The 14,876-nt window shown below is 36.0% G+C and overlaps 1 protein-coding gene across 5 annotated transcripts in view; it reads right to left on the reverse strand.

Annotated features, from left to right (window-relative positions):
• LOC128991043 (sex determination protein fruitless-like) overlaps positions 1 to 14,876 on the reverse strand; it is an 87,753-nt gene that overhangs the window by 42,751 nt on the left and 30,126 nt on the right. For all 5 annotated transcript variants that reach the window (XM_054413759.1, XM_054413761.1, XM_054413760.1 and 2 more), the window contains exon 4: positions 4,060 to 4,165. In XM_054413759.1, the coding sequence (XP_054269734.1) occupies positions 4,060 to 4,165 (106 nt within the window). The remainder of the gene's footprint in view (positions 1 to 4,059; positions 4,166 to 14,876) is intronic.

A 14,876-nucleotide genomic window follows, 5' to 3' on the forward strand; every position in this document is an offset into this window, starting at 1 on the left:
GAGAGAATACATTTTTCAAAAGTATAGAAGACTGTCATTTAAATTGCCTGCAGTTTCATATGTAATATACATTCAATGACGATTGATGCTCATTATAATATATCTGATCCAAACCCTATTTAAGGGAGGATATTTGTCTAGTATATAAAGAAACGTAACTACTATACAGGGTGATCAACTTAAGGAGGCCACCATTGGGATATCAGAAACAGTAAGAATTAGAGAAAACTTTAAATGGGGGACATTCCTTTATTTTTTGTGGCAGTTAAAAATATAAATTTAGTTTTTTGAATTTCAGCCGCCATTTTCTCTAATTCTTACAGTTTCCGATATCTCAACTTGGTGGCCTCCTTGAGTTGATCACCCTGTATAAAAAAGGCTCCATACAAAATAGTAAGGTAATTAAGTAACAAGATATACAAAGTTTCCAAGTTAAAAAAGAAACACCGCCAACAACAATCATCAAGAAGTTTAAAGAATTAAACATTTTCGTACCTGAACTGCATTTATTTTATTCCTCTAGGTTCTAGATCGGAATTGTTATACACATTACTTCAGGTTAGGTCTAAAGAGGGTCGCCACATTCTCGCTTAGATAAAATCTATTTGTGATTGGTGGGATTTGATTAGAAACCGATACCTCGGAGACTGAAGTCCCGCACTCTACGACTACTAGAGTAGCTCGCTCTCCAACCGGACCTACATTACGGAATACAGAACATATAATCTTCAAAACATATTGTAGAGTGCAGACTAAAATCTTTTTTATATTCAAAGTTTTACATCATATATTTTACGTTATACAATTACTAGACAACAAACATTCTGTACTTATATTGGAATAACGATTTTGAAACACCTGTATTTCCAGGACAAATCTCCAATTAGTCTGGATTAATGAGGGTTTACTCTTAGTTGATTTGTTTAGCAAATTTTGAAACAGCCCAAAATAACAGTTTTGGAACAACGAATAACTTAAAACGAGATTAAATTATTTTATACATACATACAACTAATAAATAAGTAATTTTAGTTCCTTAAAGAATCTTCAAAGTTGATTTTAGTAAATCTTCTAATTCCTTTTTAGATTCCAGATGATGTATGTTGAAGAACACTCAAACTGAAGAACTTGTAAACTTGCGAAGATTCATAAACAAGTCAAATCTTTTGTTAACAATGAGATGACCAATACAAAGAATTTAAGACACACTCAGCTGTAAAACCATCTATCTTACAGATGTAATAACCGACAATTCATCCACATTCATGTCTAGATTAAATTAAAATTTTAAAATTCTGCTTTCACGGGTTCATACTGGTTTTCTCCTGAAGGAAATTAGGACCGAGAGAATACAAAAGCTGTTCAACTACTCAAAGTTCAAAGACAGTGCACAAATGATAAAAAAAATCACCATCATCCAAAAATGAATAATCAATTACAAACACAATATCAACATCTAAAATCAACACATGCTTACAGATAACTTTTACATTAACTTATGAGAGAATTTTGACTGTGCAGTTTCAGAACAGTTAACTGTGTGTAAAATAGTTTAAGTAGGCCTATATATTTTTTATTCCCAATAATATTCCGAGAAAAAAATCTTGCAATGAAAATCTTACAAGTTATTAGTGTTAGAGTATAATTTAAAGTAAAATAAATGAAAATAAACTAAATAAGTTAACCAATGTGATCGAAAAAAATCCATATTTACAACCCAAAATTAATATGAGGTTTACTGAACTTAAATAGTTGTATATTTATTTATTTGAATTGTTATGTTAGATTCGATAGTAGATTTGATAAACTACATAGGTACATAATTTAACCATATTTAACATGTGTTTTTAACAGGTAAAAAATATCATTAATATTTTAACAAATTTAAATAATTATTGGTTATTACAGGATAACTAGTAATTGAGGTCTGTAGTTTTTTTCCAGGAATCGCGGTGTAAAAAAGGGCTTGTTAAAAAGTTTAATAGCGGTTTAAAACTGTTTTCAACTTCCAAGAAAATCAATATCAGACTTAGATTTTATTTGGTTAGCATAATATTTTATTCTTGAGTAATAAAAGGTTGTAAATTTTAATGAGTTGTTGCAAGTGATATCACTTTAAAGGCTATTTTTGCACTTAATGATTACACAGACAATGAAAAGGATTCTTGTCAAGTCTACTGTGTGGCATTCATTGAACTTGAGGGTAACAACCATGTTTATCTGATTTTCAGCTTACAAAAAAGCTTGGCTACTCTATAAAAGATCTTGTTAATACAACTTTTGACAAAAAAAAAACCGTTGATTAATGATATATCACAACAAGATAATAAACTTAAATAGGAATTGGGTGTAATTCATTATTGGGCTTTTGATTAATGATTCCAATAAAGTCCTGTATAATGTATATTCAGCTGATTATTCACAAACAATTTATTCATTAGTGCAAATGGAGAGTAAGAGGATCCATTGGACTTCTTGGCACAAGACAGGGGCTCAAGCGAGACTCATCCACCACCAAGTCCCCGCTTGGTATTTCTAAATCATATTTAAATAACAAACAACAATATGTAGAAATAACTAATGTCACAAACAGGAATAAGGTAAATTTTACTTCATCATTAACAAATTTTAAATATTGTGTGTCACAAGGATCAATCCTTCGAGATTGTAGAGTTTTAGATAAAGAAAAATTTTTTAACTTGTCATTCTTATTGTTTTAGCAAAATATATTTTTGATTTAATCTTGTTTATAAAGAATAATTTATCAAAATTCGAGACCTTGAGTTCATGTCACAGCTATAGGACAACAAGGAACAGACATTAAATCAGTTTTTCAAATCATAATAACATAAAATTAATTTTAAAAAACCTTCATATGTCGGGATGAGTTTTATACCCTTCTGCCTGATACTCTTTTACAAATAACAGTCAAAAATAAATTTAAAAATCAGTTAAAACTTTTACGTTAGCCAAGCCTGTCCATTCTCTAGGGGAATTTGTTGATAGGTGTAAATTTGTAGGCTATCAGTTTTTGTATTTTTATTTAGCTTTTTTAGATATGATTAGTTTTATCAAATAAGCCTATTTAATTTAATTGTATAACACCATTCTTGTGCAGCATGTTACTCTTGAGTAAAGAATATATGACTATAGCACCATCGCTGCAGCCTTGTATTAAGAGGAGGCTATGGCTTCATAGTTAAGAGACTATTTCACATGCAGAAGACTCTATTATGAACTATCTACTTTCATTTATATTCCCAAAAGGTTCACCAATCTAGCTCTGCCCGTCCGAGCCCGTCAGATTATCTCAGTACTGCCTTTTCTTTTACCATCCTCCATTAGGCAAATTATTAAGTAGGTAGCCTAAATGATAATAAAATACATATTTCCTACAAAACCAGTTAACAAGAAATTGTTTAACTTTGGTTCGGTAAACAGGTCCTTAAAATAATCTACGTAGCTTTTTCACTTAAGGTAATCATTATCAATTATCAATTATTTAAGATGGGGACGCCACTATGTGCGTATTTTAACCCAAATATGAGTGAAGGATGAGTGTAGGATGAATGCCCGATCTTGTAGTCTTGTTAGTGACTAAGGCCGGCATGTTCCTTAGACACAGCTGTTAATTAATAGCCCATACAGCTAATGGCAACTAAAGGACCTACAGTTTATTGTGGAATCCGAACCACATTTTTTCCTCGTAATTAACGAATTGGTCTAATTATTAGGATAGTACTGCGTATAGTCGTAGTACTCACTAGTGTGGACGTTAATCCACAACAGGGAGCATCGCATCCACAGTGCATCCCTATAAATATCCATAATTCGTGACTTTGAGAAACACCATACCCAAATATCTACTGAAGTGGGGCGCCTACTGTAAATTTTCAGAGCTATAGCATGAAAGCTCTGGGTTATAGCTAGTAGGGACTTTGGAACATGCATCAAGCTGTATTGCTGTATATTTGGTAAAAGTAAGTAATAAAAATTTAGTTAACTGGATTGAAAATGCACAATCAACAAAGTTTGGATATAAATGAGATCACCACTTACCATCAATGGTGTCGGGATGGTCAGGACGAGGAGGGTCATCCTTGTCCCCATCCAGGGGTGGGAGAGGAGGCTGTGATGCAGTGTCATCATCCAGAGAATGTTCATCCTGCAAAGAAACCCAAAGTCAGAACCAAAACAGAACCTTTAGGAAAACACCTGTACTTTTTGAGTGAAGTGTCTCCTAGGTTTACTACAAGCATGTAGCAGAAGACAGCTGTGTTAAGGGTGATTCAAAGGCTGTCCGCAAAATAAAGCTCACAACAAAATACAGCTGTACTAAGAACCTCAGATTGTCTTCACAACAAGATGAAACAACAAGAAAAACAGCCATCAAAGGTATCAAAGTTGTCTTCACAATCGGATTATAATACAACAAGAAAAAGCAGCCATCAAATATGTTTCAAAGGTTGCATTCACCATCAGGTGCATGCAACAACAGACAATTGTGTCTCAAAGGTAATCTCACAATCAATTGCATACAACAAGAGAATTGTGTTCATACAACAAGTGACAATTGTGTTTATACGTTGCTAAGGTTGTATGCACTTGCACAATAAGGTACATACAAAAAGAGACAGTTGTGTTCAGACGTTGCTAAGGTTGTATACACAATCAGGGACATACAACAAGTGACAATTGTATTCATACGTTGCTAAGGTTGTATACACAATCAGGGACATACAACAAGTGACAATTGTATTCATACGTTGCTAAGGTTGTATGCACAATCAGGGACATACAACAAGTGACAATTGTGTTCATACATTGCAAAGGTTGTATGCATAATCAGGGACATTCAACAAGTGACAATTGTATTCATACGTTGCTAAGGTTGTATGCACAATCAGGGACATACAACAAGTGACAATTGTGTTCATACATTGCAAAGGTTGTATGCACAATCAGGGACATACAACAAGTGACAATTGTGTTCATACGTTGCTAAGGTTGTATGCACAATCAGGGACATACAACAAGTGACAATTGTGTTCATACATTGCAAAGGTTGTATGCACAATCAGGGACATACAACAAGTGACAATTGTGTTCATACATTGCAAAGGTTGTATGCACAATCAGGGACATACAACAAGTGACAATTGTATTCATACGTTGCTAAGGTTGTATGCACAATCAGGGACATACAAAAAGTGACAATTGTGTTCATACGTTGCTAAGGTTGTATGCACAATCAGGGACATACAACAAGTGACAATTGTGTTCATACATTGCAAAGGTTGTATACACAATCAGGGACATACAACAAGTGACAATTGTATTCATACGTTGCTAAGGTTGTATGCACAATCAGGGACATACAACAAGTGACAATTGTGTTCATACATTGCAAAGGTTGTATGCACAATCAGGGACATACAACAAGTGACAATTGTATTCATACGTTGCTAAGGTTGTATGCACAATCAGGGACATACAACAAGTGACAATTGTGTTCATACATTGCAAAGGTTGTATGCACAATCAGGGACATACAACAAGTGACAATTGTGTTCATACGTTGCAAAGGTTGTATGCACAATCAGGGACATACAACAAGTGACAATTGTGTTCATACGTTGCTAAGGTTGTATGCACAATCAGGGACATACAACAAGTGACAATTGTGTTCATACATTGCAAAGGTTGTATGCACAATCAGGGACATACAACAAGTGACAATTGTGTTCATACATTGCAAAGGTTGTATGCACAATCAGGGACATACAACAAGTGACAATTGTGTTCATACATTGCAAAGGTTGTATACACAATCAGGGACATACAACAAGTGACAATTGTATTCATACGTTGCTAAGGTTGTATGCACAATCAGGGACATACAACAAGTGACAATTGTGTTCATACATTGCAAAGGTTGTATGCACAATCAGGGACATACAAGAAGTGACAATTGTATTCATACGTTGCTAAGGTTGTATGCACAATCAGGGACATACAACAAGTGACAATTGTGTTCATACATTGCAAAGGTTGTATGCACAATCAGGGACATACAACAAGTGACAATTATGTTCATACATTGCAAAGGTTGTATGCACAATCAGGGACATACAACAAGTGACAATTGTGTTCATACATTGCAAAGGTTGTATGCACAATCAGGGACATACAACAAGTGACAATTGTGTTCATACGTTGCTAAGGTTGTATGCACAATCAGGGACATACAACAAGTGACAATTGTGTTCATACATTGCAAAGGTTGTATGCACAATCAGGGACATACAACAAGTGACAATTGTGTTCATACGTTGCTAAGGTTGTATGCACAATCAGGGACATACAACAAGTGACAATTGTGTTCATACATTGCAAAGGTTGTATGCACAGTCAGGGACATACAACAAGTGACAATTGTGTTCATACATTGCAAAGGTTGTATGCACTTGCACAATCAGGGACAACAAGAGCTTTCCCTGCGGCACAGTCCTTGTCAGATCTTCAGGCTCTGGCCCCTAGGGTTCAAATGGTACACGCGCTGGAGGGTGAACGCACCGTGCCCGGCCAGACAGTCAGCGCAGCACGGAAAATTACCGACCACAGTCACACCATCCAACATTTTCTTCCTCACGTAGCCCCAGCTACCGACAAGGCTCTCAAGGCTCTCCAAACCATCGTCAAAATTTCGCCGGGCCGTCGAACAGACCATACATTCCTAGGTATCTGTTCAACGAATTCCAAGCGCAACCACCAGGAAACAATCGATCGCTGCCATCTTAGGCGAGGTGCTAGGTACATTTGAGTATGCATGAAAAGAGTCAGAGATTTTGACTTTTGATTTTGGTAATGGGGGCCTAGGTGAGTTTAAAAACCCATGTCGTCGACAACTTAGGGGAGGGTGCGCAAAGTTGCAAAAAACGTTAATCGGCAAACCAATTTTAACTCCCTTGATATTGGATGTAAGTAAAAGATTCATTTAAATTGACTTTTGATTTTAGTAATAGAGGCCTTGGCGAGTGTAAAACCCCATGTTGTAGTCTCCAGGGGTTAAAGTTTCAAGTCCCTATCAAGTTTCTAAATGGTATCAAGTTTCTAAATGGTTAAGAAACTAACACCAAAGTAAGTCACTTTCAAGCTTATTCCCCCTAAGAATATCATGGGAAACTGTTAGAGCCTCGTAACAGTGTTAGAATCTTTCAAATTTTGGCATCAATCTTACATTTTAGGGGTGAAAGAAATAAGTTACAAAAAAACATGTAGTGAGTAAAATTTTAAGTAAACTAAGGAGAGTACAAAGCATTAATAAATAAAATAATAAAATTGATTAGTTAGGAAAAAGTAGCGAAAACCATAACAAAATTGAACAAAATTTACCAATATTTGAAAGTAGGGTGCTTTTTTTTGTGGTGAAGGGGTGTGATTTTCGGAAAACGCCAAGTAGGGTTTTGTAGAATAATTGACTTCTACCCATGAAAATTCTTTAAAATCGTTTCTAGCTTTGACCGTTTTTAAGTTATAGCCGTTAAAAAAACGTGTTTTTTTCGTTTTTAGATGTTTGCCATTTAGGATTTTTAGGTGGGTTAAAATTTTAAAATAGGACTTTTGGGAATTTCACCGTTAATTCAGTATCCCATACTACAATACTACCAAATTTTAAATCCCTAGCACGTTTCTAATCGAATCAGATGAGCATACCAAAGTCTTTAAATTTCATAGTTATTCGCCATAAGAATAACATGGGGCTCGTAAAAGTGGTAAAAACCTAGGGGGAACTTAAGTTTTGGGGTCAAGGAGTTAAGTTACGAAAAAAAATGTAATGAGTGGAATTTAAAGTAAACTAAGCTAAATACAAAGCTTTAATAATATTTGCACAAAAAAAAAATTTCTTTGGTAGAAAGAAATAGCGAAATTTATAATATATTACAAAGGAATTTACAAAATTTCCGAAATAGGGCGTTTTTTGAAGGTCAAGGAGTGCAATTTTTGAAAAACGTTTTTTAGCGATTAGTGTAGAAAATTTATTCCTGACCATGGAAATTCTTTTAAATCTTTATCTTTACCATTTTAGAGCGATAGCCATTTAAAAAAAAAACGTGTTTTTTTCGTTTTAGGTGTCAGCGATTTGGGATTTTGGAGGGGGTTAAAATTTGAAAATGGGCTTTTGCAAATTTCACCGTTAATTTAATATCTCATACTACAATACTACAAAATTTCAAGTCTCTAGCACTTTTCTAAACAGTTCAGATAAGCACACATAGTCGACCACATTCAATGCTATTCCCCAATCATTAGAATGACATGGAGGGGAAACTCCGAGATTTCGGGGGGGGGGGGGGGGGGGGTAACATGTTGAAAATGTTACTTTTCAGAATTTCCCCGGGGGTTTGGGCCCAGGACCAAGAAGCGTGCCAAATTTAAACTCCCTAGCACCTCTAAAAGTGCTCAAACATTTGTATACTTTGAGTCAGTTACATAATTAGGCCTATGCGGGTGTATAGTATATGCACATGCAACTTTGCGCCCCGACCCCAAATTTTTTGACCACCCCTGGAGGCTACAACATGGTTTTTTAAACTGACCTATGCCCCCATTACCAAAATAAAAAGTCAATTTAAAAGAACCTTTTACTTACATAATTGACTATTGAGTCAAAGCTTACATTCAATAACAAGGGAGTTACAGCTCGTGACATTTAAGCTGGCACTTGGCCTAGCGTGGGCAGTGTAGGCGGGAGGAGGATGGAGGTAAGGAAAAGACCGGACTGCAAACAGTTCCGCTGCGTCACGGGGTTGACTCCCCTTGCATTATGTACTTTAGTGCATTCATATAGGTCGCGAGGACAGTTGATGCAACCTGCAAGACGGGACATAATGTTTTTGAAATAGGTTCTAGCAGTGATCGGCCGAGTGCCAACTTAGATGTTATGAGCTGTAAAAGTAGTTTGCCAATTAACGTTTTTTGCAACTTTGCACCCCCACCCCAAAATCAAAAGTCAAAATCTCTAACTCAACTGCACCTAGCGCCTTTACTATCTCACGGCACTAATCCAAATCGATAATTCAATTCTTCCAAGATCGGGCAAGGAAACGACAAAGGGGGGCACCGTCAGGTGTCTCAGGGTTCCTGTTGTTCAAGCTCTAACACCGGCGCCAACCAAACAAACCTTGAGAAACAAGCCAAAGGGTTCCCCAAATGTACCTAGAACTGATTGTGCCATGTGACCTTAAATTTTAAGAGCATGTTAAAGGATGCACTAATCAACACAGTGTCATCTCTCAGTTTGCTGTAATTTGATTTATACAAGCTTTTAAAGCGACACACAAGGGCTGTTTTAAAAAAAAGAACCAACTAACTACACTGCACTTTCAGCCACCCATGGATTTCCAATTTCTAGTCAAATTGCATTTCAAAATCCAGCAGCTTTCCTGGAATTTCCCGTTTTTAGTCCCCGCGAATTGCCTGTTCTCCTTTTGCTAGGATCAGATTTCTTGACCAAAACCAGAGCAGTAATAAACATGTCCAACCACACAGTTACCTTTCCATATGGTTCCCTGAAATCACTCCAATTCATTTTTACATCTACTGTATTTCCAAAGAGCAAAATAATCCGGTTGCCATGGGCGAGAACTTGACTCAAGTTATATATTAGTACAGATAGATGAGATAGAAGAAATTATTTTGGCATTATTTTTAAGCTTACTGCTAATTATGGCAACAATTTGGCATAAAAATAAAAAAAAAAATATAAATTTTAGTTGAAAAAAATAAAAATATTTAATTAATTAATTTATTTTTTTAATTGAGATGTATAAAAAATAAGTGAATAAGTGAGGAGGCACATCCTATTACAATTTTATTAGTTACTTTACATTTCTAAATAACTCCTAAAGATTTGGTGCAAAAATATTTATAAATGACCAACTTATGGTATATTATGATAAATACTTCAATATCCGTTATCGGCCTAGTTACGGCCACGAACATGTTTTATCATGGTATACAAGTATCAATGTAAGAGATGCATATCAAATTGAAATAAATTAATGGAACAGACCTAAGACTAAGAATCTTAATAATATATCTGATACAAATATTTTTGTTAAACTCACCAAAAAGTTGTTTTCATCATGTTCCGTAGCACCAAAAATTTTAGTTTGTAAATGGAAATATCACTGATAACTCACATAATGTCTTAAATAATTGTTAAATGTGCTATATAAAAGAAATACCTCAGTGTTATAATTTCTAATAGACTGCATTTGAATTACCAGCTGATCATATGATCTTTATTCTTTGAATTGCTATTGTTTATGTTTAGTTTCCTATTCTTTGTTAATGGAATAATACACTTTTTTATCTGATTTATCTTTTATTCTGTTACAACAGTTTTGGAGACGAGGTAAAAGTATAAATTTGTTTATTCATACATTCATGACCAGTTAGATATTTTTTTCAATTACCTTCTCTTCAAATAACATGTTAATAACTACATCTCAGGCTTAGGAACATTCAAGTTTCAACAACAAAATGAACTCAGAACCATTTGACAAATTCATAGAAGGCCAGAAACAACAAATGGATCTTCTATTTCTGTTGTTTGAGAAACTGGAACAAAAAATGAAAGATAACACACCAGATCCAACTGCTCCATTTGAAAGTTACAACTTAGAAAAAGAAAGATTTTCAGCCTATATTTGAAAACTATCTCAGCATGAAGAATGTGTCAAAAAAAACTAAAAAAGCTTAAATTCTATGTGCATCAATAGGTTCTATCCATTACAACAACTTAGTTGCATTCAAAGGACCAACAAAGAAAATCAAAGACTTGGAATATGAACAGCTAGTTTGGCGAAATGCTATCGCCTAAAAAGAATACTGTAGTGGCGCAGCATTGCTTTTTCTCCACTTACCAATCAGAAAGTAAATACATACCTGACTATAAAATGTGAATGCAGAGAAAATATTTCAACAGATCACATTTTCTTAAGGGCTCAATTCATTAGAGGCATTAGTGATAATAGTATTTGAGAACAACTTTTACAAGGAAAGGAAGAGAACTTTGATGAAATAGTCAGGAGAGCTATGGCTCTTGAAGCAGCCCAAATCCAGTGCAAGGAACTTTCAAACATTTCAAAACCTCTGATCCCTAGTTCTTCAGGCTCCCTGGAAAAAGCCACCATACAAGCATCGATATTCCAAATACTTTTGCAAACTGTGCCTTTATAAAGCGTACTTACATTTAGCAGTAGACAAAGAAAGTACTGAAATCCAAACTATGTCAACACATAAGGGAACCTTTCTCATGAACCGTCTCAGTTTTGGCATAAAAACCGCTCCCTCAGAATTCAACAGAATTTTGTCCCAAATCCTCAATGGACTTAATAAGTGTGAAGCTTATTTCGATGACATAGTAGTCCATGGAGCAACCCAAGCAGAATGTGCTCACAACCTTCGAATGTGTTTAAGAAGACTACCGTAACAGAATACGACCTACATCTAAATGATAAGAAATGTACATTTTTTTAAACAAAGATTGAATACTTAGGACACCTGATTGAGCAAAATAAAATCAGCAAATCTCCCGAGAAGATAAAGGCAGTGATGGAAGTGTCAAGACCGCACGACGCCGATGAGGTCAGAAGATTTCTTGGAATGATTACTTATTACTCACGTTTCATTCCAAATCTATCTACGTGGTCCTGTCCCTTAAGGGAGTTGCTCAAGAAGAAACAACATTTTCAATGGACGACAGAATGTGAATCATCCTTCCAAAAGCTCAAGCAAGAGATTTGCAGTGAGAGTCCTGATTCCTTATGATCCAAAATTGCCAGTTGTACTTTCTTGCGATGCAAGCCCTGTTGGCATTGCGAGAGTACTTAGCCACATCGTAAATGGTCATGAACACCCTATCGCTTACACATCCAGATTACTAACAACTGCAGAACAGAATTATAATCAACTAGATCGAGAGGCACTTGCTATTATATTTTCTGTTGGAAAGTTTCACAACAACTTGTATGGACGCCAGTTCACTCTAGTCACAGACAATAAGCCTTTGAGCAGAATCTTTAGCCATGACCACTCATTGCCGAAAATGACAACAGCTCGATTACTTCGATATGCTTCATTTCTATCTGGATTCAATTATAAGTTGAAAAGCAAATCAGGAGATGAAAATGAAAATGCTGATTGTTTATCTCGAGCGCCTTTGTCTCAACACTCAAGATCAACTGATATGAAGATAAATGAAGAAGTTCACCTTCTGTATGCTGAGTCACTTTTCCAAATTTCCTCAACTACTATCACGAATCAGACCATTGCAAGTTCAACATTAAACGATTCTTATCTCAAATTTCTTATGAAAACTCTACAAACAAGCAACGAAGACACACCCTACACCCTTCTTGATGGAATTCTCTTTTGGCAAGATCAAGTTGTCATTCCACAGAGCCTTAAAAGTTCAATTTTGAGAGAACTTCACACAACACATATCGGTATAACAAAAAATGAAACAACTTGCAAGGCAGTATGTGTACTGGGAAGGGATGAACCATGACATAGAAGACCTAGTTAGATCTTGTGAAATCTGTGCTAAGCTCCGTAACAACCCCCCGAAGGTGATAGTACACCCGTGGGATCAGCCTCACTCTAATTGGGAACGTCTAAATATAGACTATGCAGGTCCTTTCGAGGGTCATCATTTTCTAGTTGCCATTGATGCCATTGAAGTCAAAATGGGCAGAGGTCCGAGTCATGAGACATTCTCCTACAACTAAAACAACAATACACACACTTCAAGAAATATTTTCATTCCATGGCTACCCCAATTCATTGGTAATGCATCAATTTTCACAAGCGATGTATTCAAAGCCTTCTGTATTGATCATGGTAAAACCAAAAATGTATTGCGCCAGGCCATCCAGCTACAAATGGATTAGCCGAAAGAAATGTTCAAACTGTGCAGAAACGTTTAAAATCAATGGCAAGTGAAAAGGGCACCATGCCAGAAAAATGCTTCTACGCTACAGAGCCACACCACTTGCATGTGGGAAAAGCCCAGCAGAGCTTTATTTGCACAGAAGATTAAGAATGGAGCTGGATGCCATATTTCCTATTCCAAAGGAAAATAAAGAAAAAGAAGTTAGGCTGACAAAACATGTAAGATCGATGAGAGTAGGAGATAGAGCCCAAGTTCGCCTTTACTCTGGAAATGCCGAAATCTGGGAATTTGGAACCATCCAATCCAAACTGGGCTCTCGACATTACATGGTAAAGCTTGACTTTGGACGCTTAATCATAAGGCACATCAATCAACTCATAAGAACAAGAGTACCGCCTTAAACGACAAATCAACGGGGAGAAGATAATCAAAGACGTACTGTTAGGTTCAATATTCCAGGGATACCAGCATTACAACGTTCTCCAACAGTGGTTCAACCATTGTCGGTCGTACGCTACATAGGCGTTCCACGACTGGTCAAATACCAGTAGTGGAGGCTCAGCATCCTGAATGTGACATCCATTTTCCTGATGAAGTCGGAATTCAAGATCAATCACCTCCACGTTCCACGACTGGCCAAATAGCAGCAGTGGAGGCTCAGCATCCTGAATGTGACATCCAGATTCCCGATGAAGTTGAGTCACCTCAGTAACGTAGATCAACACGTGCTCGACAAGCCCCAAGTTACCTTGAGGCTTATGTGTGAGCTCAAAACTTATATGGGGATGATTGTTAAAATTTCTAATAGACTGCATTTGAATTACCAGCTGATCATATGATCTTTATTCTTTGAATTGCTATTGTTTATGTTTAGTTTTCTATTCTTTGTTAATGGAATAATACACTTTTTTATCTGATTTATCTTTTATTATGTTATAACAAGTAACAACCTCACAAAAAGAAGAAAATTGTCTAGAACACACACTAGTTCATAAAATGATTAGAAAAAACTATTTACCGTATTTACAAATCAAAATTTTAACATTTAGTAGCATTTGTGGCGATTGTAGCACTCCACTATCAGTCCTGCTTTACAAAAGCAACACATACAGTAGTGCACGCTCTTTTCCTTTTTCCATATGGGTTTTTTTCCACTGTATACAGAACAGTTCTTTTCCTTGTTATCAGGAACTTTTTCCAAACCCAAACCCTTTTCCAACTGTTGCGTCACCCCCACCTCTACCGGCAACTCCGTATTTCTTTTCGAACCAAGAATTTGATAGTTCATCCACCACAGCTGTGATAAAGGAGGCATGGCTCATTGGTTTTTCGGTGTTGAGTTTGTACAAAACATGCATTTAGAATCATGCAACCAAATATTTTGAAAATCACTTTCTTCCAAGCTTTATCGAGCGTCGCTCATCAAGGTAAGTGTACAACATTTGGTCAGTACCATCTATGCCCCCCATGCCATTGTTGTACTGATGGACTATTCTAGGCTTAGTCTTTACAATTACTTTCCTACTTCTCATTTTTGTGTATCTGACATTTTCTGCCTTACTATCTGTTGATAACAGAATAAACTGGGATTTGTTGACGGTTTCTCTCGGTAGGCCATGTACAAGGCGGGACCTTTTCGAATGTATTTTTTTTACCAACAGCATATTTCCCCCGTAGAACATTGCGCACACCTACTCTGTCAACTCTAACAGTTCCTGTCAGCCAAGATAATTTAGAATATAGGTATCTAGCCTGGTGAAGAGTGGTGAATAAATTATCAAAAAATAGATGGAAGTCTTTGTTCTAACAGTTGGCGATTTTCAGTAGTTTTTTGACTACAGAGAATGCCAGGCCATGCTCAGAGGTTTCTTCGTCATTTTCTCTGTATTTGGAACCTTTGTAGCAAAAAAGTGCC

The sequence above is a fragment of the Macrosteles quadrilineatus genome, unplaced genomic scaffold, assembly GCF_028750875.1.
Source record: "Macrosteles quadrilineatus isolate MER2022 unplaced genomic scaffold, UCM_ALF_1.0 Scaffold_3__2_contigs__length_128488019, whole genome shotgun sequence".
Taxonomy (NCBI): domain Eukaryota; kingdom Metazoa; phylum Arthropoda; class Insecta; order Hemiptera; family Cicadellidae; genus Macrosteles; species Macrosteles quadrilineatus.